Source organism: Syngnathus floridae, chromosome 16 (genome assembly GCF_059516105.1).
Source record: "Syngnathus floridae isolate MCC-2025c chromosome 16, RoL_Sflo_1.0, whole genome shotgun sequence".
NCBI classification, from domain to species: Eukaryota; Metazoa; Chordata; class Actinopteri; order Syngnathiformes; family Syngnathidae; genus Syngnathus; species Syngnathus floridae.
In genome coordinates this window covers 2,591,550-2,616,972 of record NC_142428.1, presented here as the reverse complement: position 1 = coordinate 2,616,972, position 25,423 = coordinate 2,591,550, and the positions used below count along the sequence as shown (strand labels likewise).

General features: G+C 47.1%; 2 protein-coding genes across 5 annotated transcripts in view; one reads left to right on the top strand and one right to left on the bottom strand.

Annotated features, from left to right (window-relative positions):
* The window catches only part of LOC148384981 (nardilysin-like), a 53,212-nt gene that overhangs the window by 15,014 nt on the left and 12,775 nt on the right, over positions 1–25,423 (bottom strand). The gene's annotated exons all lie outside the window — the stretch shown is intronic.
* On the top strand, positions 240–16,673 carry LOC148384983 (SLIT and NTRK-like protein 3). 2 transcript variants are annotated; one of them, XM_088401177.1, is made up of 7 exons: positions 240–418; positions 3,938–4,232; positions 4,298–4,549; positions 5,686–5,801; positions 6,319–7,242; positions 8,798–9,017; positions 14,597–16,673. In XM_088401177.1, the coding sequence occupies exons 2-7, from the start codon at positions 4,005–4,007 to the stop codon at positions 15,593–15,595; spliced, it is 2,739 nt and encodes a 912-aa protein (XP_088257303.1). In that variant the 5' UTR covers positions 240–418; positions 3,938–4,004; the 3' UTR covers positions 15,596–16,673. The 2 variants fall into 2 exon arrangements, with proteins under 2 accessions (XP_088257303.1, XP_088257302.1); XM_088401176.1 differs by lacking the exon at positions 240–418 and having other exon boundaries at positions 554–4,232.

Genomic DNA, 25,423 nt, shown 5'->3' with positions numbered 1-25,423 from the left:
CCTAATTCATCCAGTTCAAACTATTTGGTTTTGTCGCCGTTTCCTAATTTCTATTGCTTCATTGAATCGTTGGACTCGGCGATTGGCCGCCATTCAGGCTGTCCGATGCCGCAGCTCCCCTGGGCTGCGCTGTGGAAAAGCGGACCTGCATCCTAAAGCTTTCTCCCTCCCTCCCTCCCTCTCTATCCTCTTCCTCATTGCAGTCTTCTCACGTCCCCCCCGTCCCCTCCTCCTCCCCATCATCATCATCCTCCCTGCCTCCCTCATCCGCCTCCACAGGAGAGAGAGAGCGAGAGAGTGAGAGAGGAGAGGAAAAGAAGGCATGCAGGAGAGTGCGGCTGAACGTGAGCGCTATGTCGACACTCAGCCTGTAAAAGTCTTCTCCCGGTCGTTCCCTGATTCTTTGGCGGAGGACTGAGTGAGTATTTTTCACCGGCTTTTCTTTTTTTTTTTAAGCCCCCGTCAATGCTTTTAAGTGTGTGTGCTGCGTGAACGTGTGAGACAACGTGTGTGTGTGTGGGGGGGGGGGGGGGGGGGGGGGGTAAAGGATTTCCATCGGTCGCTGTGTGTTAAATGGTTCTAATGACTTGGCTGTTTAATTGGTCATGCCTTCACATAGTGTATGTCGGCTAATTGATTTTTCTTTTAATGCTGGATGATAAGAACGATAAGACCACCATTCCTCCTCTTCTCCCCTCTCAATGCCATTGATCAGGGATGGTGCGGGTTGGGGGGGGAGAGGGGGGGAGGTTTTTTGGGGGGGGTGCTTGTTGATGCCTGATAGTGCAGTTGCGCGTTTGGAGTATGCAGAAGCCGACCGCCAGGCTACTCTGACGGACATGAGAGGACGAGGGTGTGTGTGTGTGTGGGGAGGGGTGGGGGGGGGTCAGTAGACACCGGAGTTATGTGACAGGAATAATATGCCGGAGGGATAAGCGAAGTGGCCGTCATTTCCAGAGCTCGCCTGCGTCAGTCCTCGGGAGAGAGGGTCATTGAAAAGCGAGACAAAACAATTCAATTGAAGCAGGACCACGCTCCTGCAAAGACCGACGGGGACACAAAACGAAGCTCCACAACATTACGATTGGTTCCAAAGTCTGCGGTGGGCGACTTGGCCCACGGCAGGGATTCCCAATGGAGGATACATGAGAAAAATCGGTTTTGTTTGAAGCAAGAACAAATAATTGGGGAAAAAGTCATTTTGCCAAAGTTTGCGTTTGGAACGGGATATGTCCAACTTTGGGGATATTTAATTTTGGGGGCTGTTTTGTGAGTTATTCAAAAAGTTGTGTTTTACCGTGTACACTGTAATTAAAAAAAAAAAAAAAAACTAGGGTCAACAAAAACCCATTTTGGAACAATTTGGGCCTTTCAACTTTCTGGGTTGTTCTGTACAAAATGACCATAAATCAACAAAAAAAATGACCCGACATTTGGGGTTGCACAGAAGAAAGTTGGGTCAAATTGACCCAAGTAGTGGATCGGCCTGTAGTCACATTAATTTCATTCGACAGTCCCGTACAAAATGGCAGCCCCCAGCGATGAATGAAAACAGAGCAGATTTTTCTCCTCAAGTCTTTTTCCACAAACACAATCTTAAGCGCCTTCAAACTAGTCGGGGAACATTGACTCGTGTGTACGGCGCACTTCGAAAATGTCGGCCTAACCAGTTTTGGACATTCTTCTCAGATGGAAGACATTTGATGGTCTTGGTTAGGACGAGGCGAAATCAGTCTTGCTTCATTTTTGTAATGTTGGCCAAGTGAACAGAATACCTTGATTGCCTTGAAAGCAGAGAAGGGCTGCGCCAACTCTGTCAGGAAGTGGGTGTGTGCTTTCAAAAGATAATGCTGCATTTGTGTGTGTGTGTGTGTGCGACTTCGGCAGCCCATCCAAAAGTCTTCCTCAATGTGTGTGTGTTTTCATGCTTTTACAGGATTTGTGTTGCGAGCTATGCTGCATTACATCCGTTTATTATGAAAGCGTTCGCTCATCCACACGTGGCTCGCTACCTGTGTCGGAAAGCTTGGCAGGCAATGGGAACGTGTTTTTTTTTGGTGTGTCTGTTTTGACCTCTTTGTTTCCCCCCCCCCCCACACACACACACACGTAGTTGTCGGTGGTGCATGCATGCAAGCAGAGCGAGAGCGAGCGTTAGGATGTAATCAATATCAGATTTCAGCCGCTTCACTGCGAGAGCTCTCGTTCTCCCGAGTGGCTGGCCGACTTGGCTGAGTTGTGACTCTTGATGCCGAGGGTGGGCAAAGCGTGGCCCTGGGGCCACATACTGCCCACCCGGTTCATCGATCGGCCCGAAAGATACGGCCTTGAGATAAACGTGACTCGATATACCGATGAGGAGAACACCAAATCATTGGGAAGGGCTTGCTAGCTCAATGCTAACAGTTAGCATCATAAGTGAACCCTTTCAGCGCTGTTTATCCGAACACGGTGGAGCAACACATGTAGACAGACATTATTAAAAATGGAAATAATCAACTAAGATGAAGCAAAAACTAAGCAACTTGCTCTTAGATACAAATCCTAGAAAGGAAATGAAACTATAATGAAAAAAACTATTCTAACCCTGCCTGCCACGAGCTTTCTCCGCCTCCTCCCAATCCAACCCTTGTTTTTCTTGTCGTAATCATCTCTGTGATTGCTCTTCCTCTCCCGGGCGCTGATATTTCCACCGCTGCCTCCTAGTCGGACGGCCCCCGCCCGACGCAAAGATTATTGCTGTATGATTACAGCCACCGCGCCATCAGGATCATTATTGTATTTCGCGTGACAGTGCTCAACGCCGTCTGCGAGCGTCGAGATGCTTTATCCAATTTAGATCTCATTAAGACTCGGGAGCAAAGATGCCCCTGCAAAGACTCGAGCGTCTCCGCAGTGTTTTTGTGACCATGACTGAGCACCTTTTCCCCGTTTGCGTCTCTTGTATCAACTGTCATCATCGCAAACCATTCCCAAATACTTTCGATTTTGTTTTGAATTAAAAACAGACGTTTGGGTCTCCGACGGGAACCGCCAACGTAGACCCCCTTTCCCCTTCTCGCTTTCTCTTCCCTGATTGCCATTGGAGCTATTAAATGGAGCAGTTCATTAGATGGAAGTATTATGAATCCCCATTTGCATTTGCCCATATTCATATTGCATACATTAAAAACAACACGCGTGACATTTCGGCTTCGGCGGGGCATTTGAGCACGCCGATGAATATATTCATGCCTCTCTACTCGAAAGAGATTTTTTAAAAGAATGATTCGCAGGTGAACGGGTGCACGTGGTTGCCTTTTGTCGTCAGTACAGCCACGTAAACAATAGACTGACTTGATGCGGAACAACAACTGCCAAAACAAAACAGGAGGCAAGGCGGGATGGGATTAGACGTAAACTTGCTCAGCCAGACTTCAACTAAACATAAACAATGAGAATCCGGCGGTGTATATTTAAAACAACCAGATTCGGTTATCTGAACAGCAACGGTGCAGCATTGCACGTAGACAGGTAATCAGAACATTCCCTGCTAGCAAAAACTTGATTTGACCCAGCAAATTGTAGCCTGTGTGATTTAAAAATGCCATTCTACCACATTGCAATTTAAATTTGATCAAATGTTCCTCTCTTATCTCAATGGATTCAATTCGGAGTTGTCTTTTGGCCACGCGTGAGCACCTGGCTCTGTTTTGTTTCAAAAGTCTCGCAGATGTGCCGCCATACGTCCAATTTGCTTTGTTCTCGGTAAGGCTCTCGATCCCCGGCCCCTGTCTTCGTGCCCCGGGGCGTCTGTGATCTAACGTGCATTGTGCGCTTGGCTATGTTCGTGACGCATCATCAATCTGATTCATCCCGAGCTGCCTCGCTCTGCTGTTTGCCCTCTTTTAACTGTGTTTGTGTCCTTGTCGCGTTGGATGCGACGTATGGACGCCAGCGCGGGGCCGACGCTAGGCCGCCGCCCCGGGCTGCTGAGCTGAGCTGGGAGAAGCAGTGCGCCGACGATGCAGTGGGTCACCCTGGCCGTGGCCCTGGGCTGCGCGGCGGCAGCCGGCCTGGCCCGGGCCTCGCACGGCGGCCCCACCCCTACGCCCACCTCCACGCACACCCCCCTGGTGGACAACTCCGAGGAAGAAGTGGACGAGCCCTGCTTCGAGCCGTGCACGTGCGAGGTCAAAGAAGGCGTGTTCCACGTGCACTGCGATGGGCGGGGCTTCATCAACGGCAGCCAGGTAGCCTCCCTTCCATCTTCTAAACCACATAATTGATGAGATGACTCATCAAACGCCTCATCCAGGTGTCCCAGTCGTGGGTCCGCCCTTTCAAACTCAACCTCCAGAGGAACTCGCTCAGGCGTCTCTATAGCAACGGCTTTCAGCACCTAGGCAACGCCGTGTCGATAAACCTGGGCAACAACGCTCTGCAGGACATCCGGGTGGGCGCCTTCCACGGCCTGGCCAAGCTCCGACGCCTCTACCTTCACGAGAACAAGCTGGAGGTCTTCAGGAATGACACTTTTGCCGGCTTGGAGGCCCTGGAGTACCTCCAGGTAGGTTGCTGAAATAGACGCCGCCTAGCAGGTGGCCAAAGTGTGAGAATCTCCCCCCGGAGGTTTTCACATTACCGCCCACCAGTGGCAAGCCGTCTCATCCCGCCTTCGTAATAATAGAACCCATCACTGCTATCCCAAAATGGAATTTCATAACATGCAACCGTGACACATACCTGGAGCCGCTCACTGTTTATCAAATAATAGAAACCCATATCATCTTCACCGGCGATATAGATGATTAAAGAACCCAACTGGATTTATTGAGCTGGAACCGTGCTGGCAAGTCTGGATATTGTCAGGATAAAGAATAATAAACAAGCTCGGGGACTGAGCTTTGGTTGTTTTGTCTGGTCGGTAACAAGTTGTGTCCAAAATAAATTTAAAACCATCACCCACTCTCTTTTTGCTCATCTTATAGCGCTAGACAATGAATTCCGAACATTACGTCTTGAATATGTATGCCATAGTGTCATCTCCAAGGCATCAATCTCATCTTTGTTCCTCCCAAGCCTGCAGACATGAGAGTTCCCCCGTCTGTGCATATGCAGGTCACTAATTTAACAGCTACAGATGTTTACCTATGGTGAGATGAAAAAAAATCCTTTCCATTGCCTACGGGCTTCTTTGACGCTTGAGTAAACCATAAAAAGCTTCAGATCACCCATCGGAATTTTTGAAGCGATTGATCTGCATCTAACCCGGAGCTTGAAGCGGTGCAAGTGGTCAACTTGAATCGTTGAAATGTCAAATCGGTTTTGCTAACTGAGCAGAGGACGGAAAAACGCTAACGTAATCATTGCCCGGTGAGGGGGGGGAATTTGAAATGTGATTGCTTCAACAAACTGTCCCAATGCTAATACTGAAATTCCAGCGGCCAGCACTCCTGATTCTGAAGGCTCTGAGCAGATTAGATCGGCATGGCAACACAGCGAGACTGAAATCAAAGAGGACAGAAATAATCCGACAACCACAAACACGTACCGGAAGCGGCGAAGGCGAGAAATATCGGTTCAATTTCATGGAACAAATATTCGAAGGAGGTTGTAAATGTTGCTCAGTGCTTCTGACAGTGTTCAGAGAAGCAGAGAAGTCTTGCCAGCTCTCACCGCTCGCCCCTGCTGTCCACCCCGCAGGCCGACTACAACGTGATTAAACGCATCGACAGCGGCGCTCTGAGGTTCCTCTACAAGCTGCGGGTTCTTATCCTCAACGACAACCTGATCCCCATCTTGCCTGCGCATCTCTTCAGGTGACTGATCTGATTTCACGTACGACAAGGCGCGTTCCGACATCTGGCCCAGTTTTTATTTCTCTTCCTATCAAAGTCAGCAAAAGCTCAACTGTCGGTCGCCAAAAGATTATCCTGAACGAATGTAGGAGGTGTTAAGTAGAGATTTACTTTTTAAAGATGATCCTGAGCGATTATCCTGTGGTGTAGGCGTTAAGAGCGTCTCTTGAACGGTGCGAGATTTTAAAAGGGGTCCAATGGATCGTCACTGGAACAGTACCCTCAAGGGTATACTTATTGTACCCCTTAAACAAAAGTGGACCCCTACAGTTCCCTTTTCTTCTGACACACCACAGGATAATCACTCCAGATCATCTTTTACAGGCATCTGACAATTGGGCTCTAGTCGACTTTGCTCGTTGGCAGCCTGTCCCCCGTTTTATTGCCGACTGAAAGATGCATTCATCATCAGACTTGTCCGCAATCGCAGTTTCCGTTCATTAACTTCCCCCATCATCCCCTCCTTCTTCTGCTCCAGATCTGTGTCGCTGACTCATCTGGACCTGAGGGGAAACCGTCTGAAGAGTCTGGCATACGCCGGGACCTTGGAATACGTGGGTCGCTCCCTGATGGAGATCCAGCTGGAGGAGAACCCCTGGAACTGCGGCTGCGAGGCGGTGCAGTTGCAGCAGTGGCTGGGTCAGATCCCCTACACGGCCGTGGTGGGGGATGTTACCTGCGAGTATCCCTTCCATCTTCATGGCAAGGACTTGAGGGAGATCCCTCGCAAGGAGCTTTGCGCTGAGCTCCCGGATAAGGACTTGCAAGCGGAAGGCAGGCGAGCCACCGGGGCCACGCAGCCTCAACACTTGCCCCCTAATTCCAAGCCCAACTCCCACCCGGGGCGGGTTAGACCCACCAAACCGTCCTCCATGGTGCACGGCTCCCGTCAGAACACTCACACCACCTCCACGTCTTCGTCCTCTTCTTCCGCCGAGCGCAGGGACCGGGATAAGCCCCCGCGGCCTACCAAGAGGCCTCGGCCTTCCAGGACATCGCCCACGTCGCGGACCCCCAACCAGAACCCCCCCATAGCGGGCTACCAGACCCGGCCACCCATTCCCATCATCTGCCCGATGGGCTGCACGTGCAACCTGCACATCACCGACCTTGGCCTGACCGTCAACTGCAAGGAGAACGGCTTCGTCAACGTGTCGCAGCTGACGCCGCGACCGCTCAATGGACGCAAGCTTTTCCTGAGCGGGAACTTGATCCAGAGGATCTACCGCACCGACTTCTGGAACTTTTCCAGTTTGGACCTACTGCACTTGGGGAGCAACCGCATTTCCTACCTTCAAGAAGGCGCTTTCTCCAGCCTGACCAGCCTGAGGAGCCTGTACCTGAACGGAAACAACCTAGAGCGGCTCAGCCCCGAAATGTTCCAGGGGCTGCAAAATCTCTGGTAGGACGTCGTGACTACGTATTTCAAAGTTTGTTTATAAATACGAGGAAATTAATTTCACCGTGCCGAGAGGTTGTGCGGCGATTAGCATTTGACTGAAGCTTGATTGAAAGGGAAGGAGGCCATTCTCTCTCGCAGGCTATCAATAGTCAGTCACACAGCCTGGTGGCAGGCTTCAGGCTATGAGGAGGTGTGAGGTAGCTGTGAGTGACAACTCAGAAATGAACCAATGTTTACTTTGTATGTGCATGCAAACACCTTGATAAGGTGTCAGGATGTGCTCCTGAGGAAAACGGGATTTTTGTTGTTTTTTTTTTTGCTCGATTGTCATTCAAATAGGATCTGGTGATGTCGCGGCGCCAGCTATTTTTTTAAGTCTCAACTAATCCGATCAAGTATGCGATGGATGGTGTCAAACTGGCCCGGACACGTGTAAAAGGTCGTTTGTCTCTTTGTGCCATCCGATTGGCCGTCTAAGGTGTAACCTGCCACTGCAAAGTCAGCCGCGAGAAGCTCCGGCTTAGCGACCTTCGCGATGAGGGCATATAGAAAATGGATTGACGAACGTTCCCGATGACGCTTCTGGCAAACATCTACAGTCACTAATTAGATTTATGCTGTTATCCGTCTTTAATATTTAAAGAAGAGGAAAGACTGGACCTGCAAAAAAAAAAAAAACACTAGTACTAGGCTCAGGGGTGAGGAAGTGCTAATTAATTTTAAAGCAGGCCTCATTTCAGCAGCAGAATTCTATTAACCGGCTGGCGAGCAAAGGAAAAGGATTTAGCCGGGACTTGTGTTAAGTTCACTCTTAGTACTATTATCGATTTGGAAAGGTCTTCAAGATTGATAGGGTCCCGTGCGGGGGTGTGCAACATATCAGCAGCGGGCCACATGCGGTCCGCTTCGTTTAATCTGACCGGCCGGGCGTTCACATTATCAGGAGTCTTTCGAAATATTTATTGCGATCGTTTCGTCGTCGACTTATTAAAAGTATCTGACTTAAATAAGCAAAAGTCCAAACTCTGCTGAGAAAACTATTTCAACTTCATGTACGAATGACCTCACCCATCTGTCCTTTTTAAAAATTAAATGTGGCCCGTTTGCCCCCCCTTGAACTTGCAGCCAGCTGTCACATCCCTAAATCACACACACTCATGCAAACACAAACACACACAAAGTGTGTATTAAAACCAATTCCTGTATAGCTAATTTCCATAAATATCCATTTATGTAATTATAATGCTGAGAGGCGAAGAAGAGCAATTTACCCACCGCTGCTCTTACTAAACGACCCACTTGCAAACTTCATCAATTCGTCCTTTTTTTTTTTTAAAAAAAAAACAACAAATCATGTAATGAGTTTAATCAGGAATCATATTGACGCACACATTTCACGCACACAAAATACAAACACACAGAATTATACACACCCACACAGAATTACAAACATCACGCAGGAAATACAAATTCTTCCTACACACGCAAATAATATCAACACGCTTATTCAAATGAATCCATTTGACAAAACGCTCCTTCTACACTTCTGCTTCAGGTACCTTTACTTTGAGTACAACGAGATCCGAGAGATAGACCGAGGAACCTTGGACTCCATGCCCTCCCTGCAGCTTTTGTTCCTCAATGCCAACCTTCTAAAGAGTCTCCCTCTGGGCGTGTTTTCCGGGGTGAACCTGGCTCGCCTCAACCTGAGGAACAACCACTTGCTGCAACTCCCCATGGAAGGTGTACTGGAGCATCTCACCGGCTTGGTGAAGGTTGGTTCAAATGTTTTTGCTGGGTTAAATAAATAAATTCTATATATATATAAAAATCTGAAATCTGGCAAGAGGCCTTCATCAAACCGTTATCTTGAGTGACAGCGAGGAAAGAACTGCGTCGGCTCACCGCCGCTTGTTTACGACACGCGTGCGCTCACACAAAGGCGCTTAACTATATTTACTTTACACGTCAGGCGAGCAGATTAAAAGAAACTAACACGCCCGTTGCCAAGACGTGTCGTATTTTCACAGCTTGACGAAATGTACAAAAACAAGGCCTGGCTCTCCGCTAGCGTATTTTTGCCTAGTTTGATATTGCCGCCCCCTTCCAGGCTCTGATGTACTGCCACCGATTATGATTATTTGAAAACAAAAAGAACGAGTCATAATAAGGCACTCGGGTATTTCATTCTCGAAGTTTTTCCTCGGCATGTGTAGGGTGGACATTAAAAATGGATGGATGTGTACAAACGTGACCCCGGAGGCCAGAGCATGAGTTTCATATCTTCGACCCTAAGGCAGTGATGTGGAAGGCGTCAGAATTAGAGGGCAGCCATTAAGTCTGCGGCACGGCTCCATTCTGCTGCGGGTTGCATTAAAGCTGCCGAGGGAGCCGAGCTGTCAGGGGAGGGAACAGAGGGGATGCGCTAGCGGAGCACGGCAGGCACGCCAAGAGACCGAGATGCACAAGTACCAAAAGAACCCAGGAGACCGGGATTACCGCACTGGAGGATCAGAACGACCCGGGAACGCTCGGCAGAACACTCGCTTTGTTGTGCTCTCCGGAGGTTTGAAACATGAGCGCGTTGGGAGAAAGGCTGGCCGATGTTACCGGGGCTCACGGCTTTTGGATTTTGGCTACAAATTAAAAAGCAGGTCGAGCGCAGTCTTGGTCCACAGTGTTGTGTGCCTTCATGTTTGTTCCGCCCTGTCTACCTTGGATTTTTTGAGACAATGATTAGCGTTCCCACGGCGCTACGCCACTTTGTTCTTGAACCCAATCTGATGCGCGGTCATGTCACAATGTAGCGGGTTTTTCATTTGTCCCATCAAGGGTCTCTAGAGGAAAAGTTTCCAATTTTTTTTTTGTGGCTGAGCATGTCGCACAACACCACCAGTGCATGATCATGTCCCAGGGAGCTTATTTATTTCCCCGCATGGAGCTGGGTTGTTTCCGTGTCGCCGCGTTCCTCCGTAATAATCCTTTCTGTTTTGATTTTCAGCCCCGCTTTCTCTTGACATCAATCTACTGTTAACATTGTTGAATTTAAAAACAAGAGGCACAGTGTTTCTTCATTCATGTGTGCCGTGTGTTGTTGTGGCACGCGGGACGGCGGCGGCGGCGCCTCAGGTATTACTATCACCGGGGAAGATTGCGAGCGGCTAGATTTGCATAAGTGCTCTTAATAAATCAGGAGAAAGACAAAACCTCTCGTCAGACTAAAGAGCTTTTGCGTGTCTGACCTTGCAATCACGTGGCAAAACACAATGAAGCGATAAGGACGGCTGCTGGAGTGCGAGATATTTTGTCCTCGAGTACATCGCGCTAGGCGAGCTTTTCCTTGCGCTGCGGTGGGTGTGGATTAGCCTTGATGGAGGGAGGCTTTGCTTCTTCGGAGAACGGCAGCCCAGCCGTGGGCGGGGCTTGGTTGCCTTAAAGTTTGCTCAGGGAGAGGGCGACAAAAGTCCTAGTGTTTTTTTGATGAGCGTGAATCATTCACACCATCAGGGAACCGCTGTCAGTGTTCATAAAGCCTTCCGAGGGCCCCGCTAACTTTGTAATTCCGCCGCAGAACAAATGGCTTCTTAGTATCAGCATCTGTGGCTTGCTTTTGGGGGGGGTGCAAGCTCTTCTAAGGGGTAATAACGGAAATCACATCGCTGTTGGGCTCGTATGGAATGAGGCGACGTATGGCTCTCTACAACGTACGACAAATTTTTATGCCGTCCCATCTGCCTTGCTAACAGTCAACTGTCAATTTAATACGATCTGACAATCGGATGGTAAAAATCAGAAGAAATTTTTTTTATTTGTATCGTCCGGCCGATTCATCGTTCAGGCTCCGCTTCTATTAATTGTAATGAATACAAAGCGACGCGGCCGTGGAACTGCCTCACCGTCGGTGGTTGGTTTTCTGTGCTCTGTGCTCCGCGTGCATTCAAAATCAGCCCCATTGTCACAATCATAAGCGTGCCGAGCTTAAGAGTCTTTGCGAGCGTCAAGAACAGGATTAGACCCTAACACCCACTCATGGACGCCATGCAAAAACACCTCCCTGCGAGCACTCTCTAAAAGATATTAAAAAATACTCAAAAGTCACTATAACGAGTTATTTTTTCAAGAAAAGTGATTCAGCGTTTGAGTCCTGGCCAAAAATGATTACGGTTGGGGGAATGAGTACTCGGGGAAAGCTCTTTCTGGTAATGACCACGACGTCCAAAACAGACATACCCTCGACACGAGTGATATTCCTGCACCAAAGTATACGCCGAGGCCTCCATGAGAAGTCACCAGATTTAACACGTACGTACGGTATAATCGCTTCATGAATATTCACCAAGAAGCAGAGGCGGTAACGCGTGTCATTTTCTCACGCTGATATGTGGGTCACAATCCACCAGAGAATTTGCGGGGAGGCAAACAAACACGGGAAGAAAAGCTCAGAAAAACCAGAGCGGAGCAGTCTGTCACCTATGTAACCTGATTTTTTTTTTCACACTAAGACATTTGTTTTAATAAGTTTCGGGTCAGATGAACCCGGCCCGTAACACAAACGGCCATTATACGGTCACGCTACGTCATTTCAATCAGGCAAACTCATGCCAAAACTCTCCTATTACTTTTCGGATTTTTTTTTTGGCATGCTTCAGACGTATTTTTATATCAACGCTAACCAGCTGCCAACGTTTTGTGAAGACGGTGACCATGATTGTGATCTTTTGTGACTGTCGTGTTTGACACTCTCTTTATTAGCTTCTTGCGCTAGCCGTCAACTGTCTAGCCGTCAACATTTTTCTTTCTGAACAAAATGACTTCTTCGGATTCCCTCTGACCATCTCTTGATGTTTGATAAGACTGAGTAAAGATCGAAACTGCTACATTAGCACCTTGTGGTCAGTCGCCGAGATGATGTGGACCGTTACGTAAGAGTCGCACGCTAGCCGCAGGCTGGCTAGCTATTTTTTTTTTAACCAAAATATGCCGTGACAATCAATTCCAATGTCACAGAGGTTAAAAATGGTTGGAATTCCACTTAAACAGCAAAAACACTTTCAATTTTCCGACTCCATCAGCCCCCGAGAGAGAACGCGGGTGGCCCGGAATGATCAAAACCGAGCCGGGCGCCACCGTGGCGTTACTTAATCATCTTAATATTGATTCGGGGCGCGATCATTGTCTCGAAGTCTATTAACAGATTAGCTGTCTGTCAATAAAAAAAAAAAAGCTCTTTATTTTCCCGTCGCTGCTGCACGTTCTTTTATCTGGTTGACAAAAATACGCCCGTGGATATAATTATAACCATAGTGGCAAAGATTTCATGGCACGCTGTGTGGAGTATATGAATGTTTTTCATGTGATGGGGATGACTGGCACTGCATTATTTAGCAGGGGAGACAAAAGCAGCAGCATTTGCTGTCATAAGATGACACACATAGATGTCTTTTTTTTGGTGGATCCTCCGAATATTGTAATCATCCAAACTGTGACACGGCTTCAACCAAACTGGCCAACTCCCTATTCAGTTTAGAAGTTGCTTAAAAGTTTTTCGTACGTGCAGTATTCATAAACATGTCTGTCCAATTTCACGTTGATCGGTAAAACCGGTGACAGCGGCTAAATTATTCCAACTTCACAGACGGAATGCAAAATGGACGATTCAAACCAAAGTGGCAGACGTTCTGTTCAATTTAGGAAATGGGTCTGAGATTTTTTTTTTGTGCCTCATGGTTTGATTGACGTGTACCCAATTATGGGACAACTGGTGAAATTGGTGCCGGGGAATTTTTATTTTTTTCAAACTTTCTAGAAGATACGACTGAGTGTAAAATGGCCGCTTCAAACAAAGATTTTTTTAGAGCTGAAAATTTAATCGACGTCAGATCGACATTGCAATTTACTACATAATTTTCCGTAATGGTGAAAATGAGTGGACATAAATATATAGTTTGCAAACAAGCAGTAACATCACATTCACATCTATGACTACAATTTAAAACCTGCACAAACCAACCATGTGTTTCATGACAGCCTCCGAAAAAGTGCCATTTATTTATAAAAACTAAACGCTTTGTTGTGTTGCCAAAGCAGTCATTAATTCATACGGAACATATTCGTCATATTAATAATTTCAGTTTAGCTGTCCTCATGAGCCACACACACAAAAAAAAGTCCAAATCGACCACGTTTTGTTTTCCACGTGGCGCTTTGTTGTTGGTATTAATTTCCTAAAAAGCCTGGCGATAATTACACGCCAGTATCCCCCGCCGGCTCGTAACTTGCCTGCAACCGGCGCCTGTCAACGTTCTAACTGAAGCAGTGTAATTTACACTCGCCGCCTTGTCAAAGCTCCTGTTTGATTGACAGCTCGACAGTAAGTAGCCCACACAGTGCCCGGGCGTAAGGATTGTAAACAACGTATGGACAGATGTTCGAAAAAGGAAACGGAAAAGAACGCCCTGGGGAGGATGGTGGCATTTACTCATTATATTTCAATAAAGCCGCAATAATAAAAATATTAAAATCATGATTAATAAACATAATTATTCATTGATTTTAAAACTTAGTATTGGTTCAACTCCAAAAACTCAAGTCCTCAAAACTGCTGCCATTTTTAAAAGATAAAGTCAGAATAAAAGAAGTCAAACAAGTCAATGCTGGAAGTTTGAGGAAACTTGCAGCACGCAAAAAAAGCGGGTTTGACATTTTGCTGAATGTCATAAATCTCCAGTTTTAAGTGGCCTTAATTAAGATGGAAGCCAAAGTGCCAGCGCCTGCCCTCCAGTTAGCCATCGCGCCAATGACGACGTGACGCTCAACTTCAGAAATGGCACCGCGATAAAATTGAGAAATTCTCGCATTTTAACGTTTGTGTCACCTTATAATGTGGTCACAGGATAAATTTTGATTTTTAAAAAAAATATATTTTACAGACGCACAATGGATACTTTACAACAGCAAAATACATTTACGTACCTACACTTCACGTCTAAATTTAAACTCACCGAAGGGTTCATTGTAAAAACGAAAGATTCTTCTTGTAGTGCCCTTGTGAAGGCGCCACTTTAAAGGCAACACTTGAGAGGCGTACAGGTTGTCTGCTCACTTCCTAACATCTTTTATTGATGGCAAATCACGCTTTTTATAGCAACGCCATAAATGCCGGGCGCTCCGCAGTTTCCATGACCCCGGAGTGAAATTATTTACATTTCGAAGTGCTTGTCAAACAATACAAAACAAATCAAATATGTTGTTTTGACTATGGCGTTTGGCATCTTTTAAAATAATGCGGCAAATATTTATTCTAGGAAAAGCAGCTTGACAGTTATTTTGCCCAATTTGTGTCATCGTTCTGTAGGTGGACCTGCAGCAGAATCCGTGGGAGTGCAACTGCGAAGCGGCGCCCCTCAAGCGCTGGCTGGATGGCCTCAGCGCGGTAGTGGTGATGGGCGAGGTGGTGTGCCACTCCCCGGAAAAAAACAAAGGTGTGGACCTGCGCTCCCTCTCCATGGAGCATCTGTGCCCGGAGCTGGAGGCCCAGGAGGACCAGGAGCAGCCAAAGGTCACCTCCACCGCACCCGAAGGCGGCGCGGCGCACGGCCATCCTGACCCGGAGCCTGGTCCCTTGATCCCGCCCGGGAGGGACTCCATCCCGCTCTCGGTTCTGGTTCTAAGCCTTCTGGTTCTGTTTGTGTCTGCGTTCTTCGCGGGGGCGGCGCTCATCGCGTACACCCTGAGGCGGCGGGACAAGCTGCCGTTCCGTCGCCAGGGCGAGGTGGACCTGGCCGGCATCCAGATGGAATGCGGGATCTTCGCCGAAGGGACGCACCACCACCATCATCATCACCACCACGGGCTGGCCGAGACGCCACCTCAACACAACCACGTCTACGACACCATCTCGGTGGCCAAAAGCCCCGGCGCCGAGGAGGCGAAAGTGCCCGGCGAGTACCGCTTCACGGCTGAGAAAGACCGCGAATGGACCCTTCAGGTGACCTCGTCCCCCATCAGCACCGTTGCTGGGGCAGTGGCGCCACTCGCACCGGGCCTCCATGAGAACGGCATCCTGTGCCCCACAGTCATCGACAGCCAGGGCCCAACGCCTAAGGTAGAACTGGTGGACTGCCTCTTCAGACTCCCCGCCCCGGAGTTCCGGGATCTGCCGGACAGGTACGCCAGGCCGCCGCCCTGCTACCCTCACCCGCAGGACGCCCAGCCGCAGGACGCCGCCTCCTCTGCCGGGCCTCAGACGCGGGTAGTCACCACGACCTCCACCGAGCAAGGCGGCGAGCAGGGCACTCGGCTGATGACCACACCGGACTACATGGAGGTATTGGACCGCTCGTACCAGTTTTAGCCCCTCTCAGGCGGTCCTGTACAGAGTCTGGCGAGGAGCCCTTAGGGGGGGACTGCACTATAAACTATTCCTGGATGAAAAGCTGGGTCACTTTTTTTGCCCCGCATTCTACTTGCATCGGTGAGGATTACCGGTTTCCCGGATCTCCGCCTGGAGGGATGACTCGAGCTACGCTTTGGTTGCGGGGGCGTCGAAAGGTTTTCACGCCGGCGGCAGCGGTCCGCAACATCAAAAGCTGGAGAATCGTGTTGGGGAAAAAAAACAGCTAAAAGTGCCTTAGCGACGAGCAGCCAGCAAGTGTGGTCGAGGCTTATTTTTCTAATGAATACAGATCTATTTATCTAAACTACTACATGAAGGATAGGATGACCAATCTGAGTGAAGGAGGAGGAGATCCCAAAATATATGATTGGAATTGTTTCGATTCTTTCATGTCATCCCCATTAAGCCCATTAGCATAACAACTGCTAGCATATTAGCATTTGTTTTGTTCTCATTAAAAACTGTTTCAGCACTTTGTCCAATCAGGTCGCCATCTTATATGATATCTTATTAACTTTCATTTTTATCAACGCGCGAGTCATTTCCTCGATTTCAGAACAAATTCCAGCCTTTCAGTCAGCTCTTTAGCATCGACCCGCCAATTCTACCGACATGGCATTTTCAGTTGATTTTGAATAGCGGCCGAGAACGGACGGACACTGCGGCGGTGGATTCATTTGGACAAGCTTCGAGGAACCCCGGCTCCACCTTTTAATTGAACCTTTCTTTTCTCCTCAAACTATGGACCAAATGCGGGACTTTTTTTGACGACAAAAAGACACAAAAAAAAAGACAAAACTTATCAACTATCAACAATTATCTTTTACCAAGGTACCTTTTTACGTGCTCATCTCCTACAAATATTAGAGGCAGTTGTGAATATATTTATTCTTTGTTTTTCGGGGTTGTTGTAAGGGACGGCGTTACTATCTTGACTGTATAGTATGATTCTGCATCTGCTTCAGACGCCTTCTTCTTCTTCTTCTTCTTCTTCTTCCCGCCGACCCGACAAGTACAATAAAGGGTGCTACGTGAAGGCCCATTGTGTGACCGCTTTAAACATCAAGCAACTTGTTTCTCACATGACAACATCCATCGCAGATGCCTTCACGCTCTCAATGGGATCATTTTACAAATTGTTTGCGAGGCTCCATCTTGGATACTGTTAGATCCGGCGTGTGTGCGTGTGGGCATGTTTGTGTGCGCTCAGCAGGTCTTTGTCATCGCATATGTGTGTGTTTTTTTTTCTAACGCGTGGCGGCCAAGCGAGTGAGCGCGTTTGCGGCCCCACCGCCTCGGCCTTAATCCTCTAAAGCTGTGTAGTTGACGCGCGCCGCATTGGCATCCATTGTCCGTAAAGACAAAAGCGTCCGCTTACACCTCAACAACGGTTAAAGCGACAAACGGCCTGCCTGGCTTTTTAACGCTTGCTACTTTTTTTTCGATTGTGTCTAGACTGGACCCTGCAGTTCGATATGTCCATCGCGATCTACGTAATTTAAAAAAACGACTAAATCTCATCCGCTGGTTCGTTCTGGCGCCGTTGTGGATGCGGTGGAGCGTCGCCGCAGAGGCTTTTGACAAACGGCGGCTGAGCGCGGCGGGTCATCCCTCACGCAAACATTTACATTCTTGTATCGGCGGCGCCACACGGCCGCGCGGCGCCGGTAAACAAGCACAATAGTGTAATGGCCTCTGCATTGCAGTAACGGGAGCCATCGCTCTGCGTGCCCAGAGAGAGGGAGGGAGGAATGAAAGAAGGAAGAGGACGATAAGAAAGAAGGTAGGCTAGAGAGGATACGAGGAGATTTGAACGGAGGGGAGATGAAAAGGGAGGAGAGAGATCAGCGAGCTGGCGTTTGCTGGCTTAAGGCTGCCCGAGGACTCGTTAATTTGGGCCGGGATGAAGAGGAGGAAGACGAGCTTCCGTGGGTGAGCTTTTTAAAAACTGTTGGGTCAGAAGAAACCCAAATTGGGTGAGATCAGCGACGAGTCCGAAAGTACCGAGCCAATGCTGGGTGGAGGATTCGCGCCAGGTTGAGAGTTTGATCTAACACGGGGTGAATCTGAAATTTAAGACTGAGATACAAATGTTTAAAATTTCTATGAACATGATGAAAGTGTAAAAAAAAATGGAATCAGAGCTTTAAAAAGAGCCACTTGTATACACGACAAAATGGCAGCTGTGCGAAGGTGTTTATTCCGGTAAGCTGATGCACGTCTGTCAGCGTGTCGCTCGTAAGCCGCCGGCCCGACGCTAAGACGGCAGGGGCCGGGCCCGGCCTGACGTTTCCAACGGGAGAACGGACGGCGCCGCTTTCAAAGTTTCATTTCCTTGCCGTTAGGGATTTGACACCGCGCGCGTCCCTCCAACGCGTTCTGCCGATTAGCGCGGGTTGTCGGGCTGAAATTGGGAGGAAAAGCGTAAAGCAGATGAGCTGCTGATCAAGCACCTGAAGCAACTACGGACTCTCAAATAGGATTTTTCTCCTTTTCCAATTTCATCCTCTGAGGACACTCAGCACATTTGCAAAATGGTTTTGAGATCAAACGGACAAAAATCCAAATGAGATGTTGGCCCCCAACGCAGAAACAAGTCGTGAAGTACAAAATAACATTTATTCCTCAAGTGTTGATGTGTCGGAAAGATTATCCAGGGTGATTATCTTGTGGTGTGTTACGAATAGTCAAAAAATTCTTGTCCCGATTATCAATATTATCTGGATCGATTATCCTGTTGTGTGGGTTGTGTTAAGACTGATCAGGGGGAAAAATAGATTATCCTGAGATTATCCCTGACAAGACTTAATAGGAAGAGAATTACAGATCTTTTTAAAACAACCACCATAGCAAAGTCAGCTTAGCGTAATGCTAACAAAAATGCAAATCGCTAACGTTAGCATGGATAGTCAGCACTGGGAGAGCCGGTAAATGCGTCTCCTATCACCTCCTTCCAAAGTTTAGCAGGGAGAGCTAAAAGTCGACTTTGCTCTTCATTTATGATGACATTTAAGTCGGCTTTTGGAGGCGCCGCGTTTTGCGACATGTTTATGCGGCGACGGAGGGGGGTGGCAGATAACGCACTGTAGCTTTTTTTCCGGTTTGATTTATGAGAGGGAAGCGCCGGGACCTCTTTGTACTTTCACGTCGGCACTTTTATTGAATCAAACCTCACAAGCTAGCGTCACATCACACTTGATTTAGTGATCGCTTGGTGAAAGTTTTTTTTTTTTTTTTTGTGGCCCGGAGCCTTGACGGCGACGACGTTGTCAAGGTTGAACACGACAACCCTGACATTGATTTGTATTTTTATTTATTTCGGGCGGCTTGGCTTTGTCAGATGAGAACGGGAGGAGAGCCCTCCACGGATAAAATGCTTCATTTTGCAAAATATTGTTTTTGTCTTTTGATGGTACACACAGTCAAGAGGAGGCACGTGGGTGGAACACAGAAAGGCTGTTTGTCATACAGCATTATGTCAGCGCCGTCCGTGCCTTCAAGGTTTCATTTTAAATGTCAAACATTCTCCCTCATAACATATGCGCATGAACTCATGAGGGCCGAGAGAAATGTTGTACTTTGTCATCGCTAATTGCGCCGACGACCAAGAACGACGGCGGGTGCCCAAATTTAGAGACGAACGAGGGCATTTCGCACCTGCTCGTAGGTAAGAACGATGATCTCTAGGAGCATCAATCTCTCTCGGGGTGGAGCTTTTCATCACCCGTAAAACGTTTGGTCGAGATGTGACCTTGCGGAGCTGAGTTATGACAGTCTCAAATTGAAAGAATCAAATTGCCACCATTTAGGCGGTGGCTTCAATTTGCTAACAGCTGGACAAAATGGCCCCTCCAAATCAAAATGGCTGACTTGACGGGAAATTATTTTTGAGTATTTTTCGCGCTATTTATGATAGACATGTCTACTAAATGTCATGTTGCCAAGTGAAATTGCCTTTGAGGGCTGAAGTCAAACAAAAATTAATAGTCAAGTCTAAAATGGCCCTTTCAAACCAAAATGGCCAATTTCCTGTTTTTTCAAACATGGTTTCTTGAAATATTTCTGCTGTTCTACTCATGATAAACATGCCTACCAAATTTCATCTTCTTAAGTGAAACCGACTTTAGGATCCACAGTTCTTACCTCATCTGTAAATTAGCTTGACTCGAAAGGTTAACCAATCAGGACTTTTAAAAAGCCGAATTCAATGAATTCATTCTCTCGATATTTTTTTCTTTGGACTGAAGAGTTAACAAATGGAACAACATCCTGACAATATCAGCAGCCTTGCGTCCTTGTTGGCTTCGCAGCGTGTTCTGCTCTTAATTAATCCTCATTCAAATGCAGAGAACACATTTAAATGAACAACTGCCGAGCAACAAGTCAATCATCCCGAATCCGTCGCCACGTCTACACTGTGCAGCTTATTTGTAGTGCCGTTTAGTAGGATTAAGTACAAATTTAAGTCATTAGTAGAAAACGTGTACGTTCGGAGGCAGCGGAAAGACGACGCTGTTATATCCATTAGCATGCTAACACAGCATAGCATTATTTTACCTGTGATACACACGACTTAAATATTTTTTTTCATCAGATACATTGCTTAGCAATCAACCATTAGCATGCTAATAATTCACAAATAAAAGTATATTGGAGCAGACAAAAGCACGCCTTCGGATATGAGAGAAATTCAAACAGCTGGCGCCATTTGCGTGTATCGACAATCGTAGTACGCTTTCATTTCTCTCATTGATTGTCGTTTTAGTTGCGTTTGAACGTGTCAACACGAGGCTTTAACGCTGTACAATGGAGTAATTGCAGCGTAATTACTATGCGCTATGGTGTGATCAGAGTAATTACGACGAGCCTTCATTTTTCCCGTAACATCACTTGACTTCTATCGTGTATAATTGCAGTCGGTCGCCGAGTGGGAAAATTTGGTGGGCTGCTTGCAAAGAAAAGCACAAAGAAACTTCCAAGTCTGACCCTAATTATTAACAGTAGTCTGGGGAAACAAAAACAAAAGAAAAATATATATTCTGGGTTTTGTCTCTGGTAGCGTTTTTGTTTGTACTTTTTGATGATTTCCCTTGGCCCGTCCTTTCGAGAAGCAAAACAGTGACAGAAACGTGGGGAAAATATCTTCATAAATGTCCAGGCTCGGAGGATCGCAAAGGTTTTTTTTTTTTGGTAGGATTTGGCTCATCACCGAGAGCAGCGAGCGTGACGGAACGACGGTTAACTTCCTTACGCCCAACATCTCGGCTAACCTCTCTCCAACAAGGGGGCGACTAGAAAGAAAGGCTAACATGAAATCCATTATGCTTAATGGCCCCCAAATCCTTAAAAGCCTCACAGGACCTAATCTTCATCCCTTTCTCCTACAAATGAGCTCACACAGCTTTGAAAGTCTCCCATTAAAAAAAAAAAAAAAAAAAGTTCAGAGTTGCTACAACTTGTAACTGCGGCTTTTGGTGACTCCACAATAATTCGCCATTTTAGCTATGATGAGTAAATATTTCACATCTCCTGTGTGGATGGAAGTAATACCTTTCCCTTTCCTAAGCCTCTGTCATCTTCTCCATCCTTTCTTAACACCTCCCCCTCGGTAATTATTTCCTCCCTCCTTTTCTTATTGCTGCCTACTCCACTGTCCTTCCCACTTTGTTACTTATTATTTAATCTCTCTCATTGGCGCGCACACCGGCTCGCCATCCTTCCTGTTAAATGGGTGCAGTGACCCCATTACGCTACGCGGCCGAGGAAGAAGAAGAGGACGGAAGAAAGGCACGGCGAATCGCTAGCGTTCTGGCCGCCTTTCAACGGAGATGATTAATGAGCGCCCCCTCCAAGGAGGTGTTGTCCCTGCTCCGGACCAGTGGGGGACGCCGATGGGTCAAACACACCGACGACGACAGCCTTCAGTTGTGACATTCTCGTTAACAATGGCGGGCTAATGGGATGCAGTGGATGAGTACCCAGGGACGACATGGCCGTCATTTTGTTTTTCTTTGTCATGAATTAATGAAATAAAAAGGTGAAATTGCGTCACCGTATCCAACTCTATGGTTATCGTCACTTTTTTCGTGGAAAACTCATAAAGACGTCTCTTAGCCTGATAAAAATTTGCCGCGTCTGCATGCAAAGCATCGAAAATATTGAAAGCGATCAACGCCGCGTGGAGCGTCCTCCGCATCCATTATAAGCCACTGCCCAAAGCACCTGAGCTAATTAGTACGAAAGTCATCGTTTCCACACACATGCTGATTAGAGTGCTGGCTGAATGAGTTGTGCCGCTGCGTGTTTGAAAGCGGCTCATTTGTATTTTGCTCCGTCAGCGTGTCACACTGCGGGGAAAAAAAACGTCTTTTTGACACCTCGTGCGCCTGTGTTGCATTTTTTTTCGTCTGGTTGAAACTCCTCAACCCACTTCCATAACGGCAAAATGCCATGAAATGGCGACAAAGCACTATTTTTGTCTAAACGAAACTCACACTAAGATAACACAATATTACAGTTAAGCACTTGTTTTGTCCAAACAAAACTTCTCAACCCACATCCACATATATTGCCTTGGCATCTACGCACGACGAGATGGCAGCAAAGCACTATTTTTGTCTAAATAGAAAATCCTCACCTCACTTTAACAAAGCTATAATTTCTTGATACCGTAATGCCACAAGAGGCCATAAAAAACTATTTATTAGTATTATTTAATGTGTTTTTATCCAATATATATTTCTTCCACTCTGGTGGATTGACCCACTAAAAACAAAAATCAAGCTTCTCTCAGAACCGCCTTGCCGTCACTAGCCTCACCTTTTTTTTTTTTCCAAGTGGCATCCTGTCACGGAGGAAAAAACAAAAATCAAGTCCAAAGCTCCACCTGTTTACATTCAGTTTTGCTTGATCTCTTTTGGAAGTGTCTGTCTCCTTGGCGTGGGCTCTGTAAAAAACGTGTGTGTTTTTTTTTTATGTCCCTCCCGCGCTTGTTTTGGCAGCACTTCATGAAGCAGTTGACCCGTGACGCGCGGCTGCCTCATCTGCATTCAAAGCCATTAGCTCTCGTAAAGGACGATGCCGGCGCGAGAGTCACGGCTGAACAGGAGGACGTGTTGTACTTGTCACAGCTCTGCCGACGACTCCGCTATCCTCCCGCGACAGGGCGCAGCCTTGAGATACAAGCCGTCGATATCACCTCTGCTTGCTTTGACTTGCGAGTGCAATGACTCAGCAAACGGATGAACGAATTCGACATGTCCCCCTTTCCTCCCCACGTGTCGAGTCCAGTGATAAAGTGCGACAGTGTGCGGATTACCGTCGAGTGTCGTGCTTAAGGATTCTTATTGAGGGTCTGCTGCCAATGCTCTCTTTTTTTTTTAACTCTACCAAAACGCCTCCTGGCGCTCCATCTGGCTGCTCAGTGACTGTGCTCAAGTAGCGGTCACAAGGCTCCTGTTAGTCGCACAATATACCCTGAGATTCTTCTTCCTGATCTTTGGGATGACGACCCCCCCCCCTACGTCCCCCCCGGGCCGTTTCAAATGGAGTCCGCTGATAGCGGGCGAGGTAAGACGCTGAGGCGGGCGGACAGCGAGCGGCAGATGGACCGCGAGTTAGAGCGTGACTCTGACATTCCTGCTGCTGACATTCCTGCTGGGGGGGAATTATCAGTGGTAAACAGAGCACGCACACGCTCACTGGAGAATAACACACATGGGCGATACAGGTACACACGGACAGGACAATCCGTTTTTTTGTTTTTTTTTGTCCTCTCGACACACTTGGAGGGGAAGGCGGCATTGCTCAGAGTGGCCCTTTGATTTTTTTTCAAAACAAAAATGTTGACTGCGGCTGAGCTGGTGAAGGTTGTAATAACAGTGTTCACCAGTAGATGGCAGCAGACGTGCGGTGGCTATTGCGGAAAAATGTGATTTTCCCAAATTGTGTTATTTATTCTGGCGAAGTTACAATTTTATCTGATAATTTATCATTTTTTTCCTGTAAAATTACGCGATAATATTTCATGTTTATTACGAAATACTTGTTAAATTTATTGCATCTTTTCCCTGTTTTTTTTTTCTACCCCTGCTGTCAAGTTTTAGAGTTGTCATTTTTCTCTCCTCGATTGGCAGTCTAATGTAAATCTATGATTTGTACAAGAATAAAACATTAGGAGGGAACATATGGAATTTGCCATTTTGCATTCAATACCGAAGCCGTCTCCTCTTACATTTATGTGTATGCGTGCCTACGGATGTGTGTGTGTGTGTGTGTGTGTGTGTAACCTGCATGGAATTGAGTGAGTTGAAAATGGGCGTCATCATCGTCGAGATCATGCGGCATGAGCAGGAGTGTCTGTCTGGCGCCCGCCCCAACGTTTCTCCCCGCAATAACAACACACACAGACACACACACACACACATATATACACCGCCTTTCTCTTCTCCACTGGGACACCAACATTAAAGAGCTTTCTCATAATGAGGGAAACTACAGAGGAGAGACTCACACAAACACATCGGAACACGTCCCATCGTTACGTAAAGGTTACGTAAAAGGCATGAATATTAAATGCTTGGAAAAGTGTATGTACGTCCTGTGCGTGTGTGTGTGCGCATGTGTGTGTCAAGCGTGTCTTGACATTTAAAGAAGGAAAGTGGACCGGGCTCAGCTTCTCTCCCTCCCACCATTATTAAATTAGAGCTGCTAATACGGAGCACCAGTGGCAAGCAGAGACTTTATTGACGAGCTCGTCCTCAACCGAACCAATTAAAAAAAAAAAAAAAGCAGTCGATGTGACGTTTGAGGAGACATCTCCCGCACTGAAATACGGAATCAATTAAGCCAAAGGAGGACATTGATCGGGGACCAACGTTTAGATCGATAAATTGATCAGATGTGAGATTTTTTTTTAACGCTCAGCATCTAAAATGTTCAAAAATGTGTCCGGCCTGGACTTCAAAAAGGGTGCCGATACTACAACACCGATACCACTTTAAAAGTTCATTTTGAAGCTCAAGTCGGAACGCAACGTCAATTCAAGATTATAAAAAAACGACTCTTAGCACAGCCCACACGGCACCTCCAAAAATTGAAAAGGTCACGTCTTGGCTTTGGCGTAACATGATTAAAACAAACGGTAATCCTTTGCGCTACAATCACACCCGGGAAAACGTTTGACCTTTAGCAATTGATTGATTGCGGATTCGGTCAAGAAAACACTTCGCCTCCTCCGATCGCTCACAATCATCTTTCGTTAAACGGCGGGAGGCCGTACGGGCGCCGTGTGAATATTCCAAAACTGTTTCGGCAAAGTTGTCATGTCGAATAATTGATACCTCGTCAGTCACGGCTGCCCCTTTAAACTTTTCGTCATCGCCCCAAATTTGTCAACACAAAAGACGACATAATGAGGCATTTTGCCGGCTCGAGGGCGAATCATTTGACGCACTGTCAGCTCCACAATAAAAGCGTAATTACGCTTTGGACCACGCGCACAAAAGACGCTCGTACGGTATCGCCGTTCTGATTAGTCCGGGATTAATTGCTTTTTATTTTACCCGTGCATGTCTCGTACATTCCGCGAGAGAAAGCTTCACAGTCGGCAGTCGCCGCCGCCGCCGCTGCTTAAGATGAAACGGGGGAATCGTCCATGATTAAAAATGTTTATTTTCCTCAAGATTAAGAAGCATCAAACTGAATTACGGGATGCTGTGTCTCCACGGAATGTTGTACTTTTATGAAAACGGTGCATTATTTGTTTGGATGCGGTAGAATGAGAAT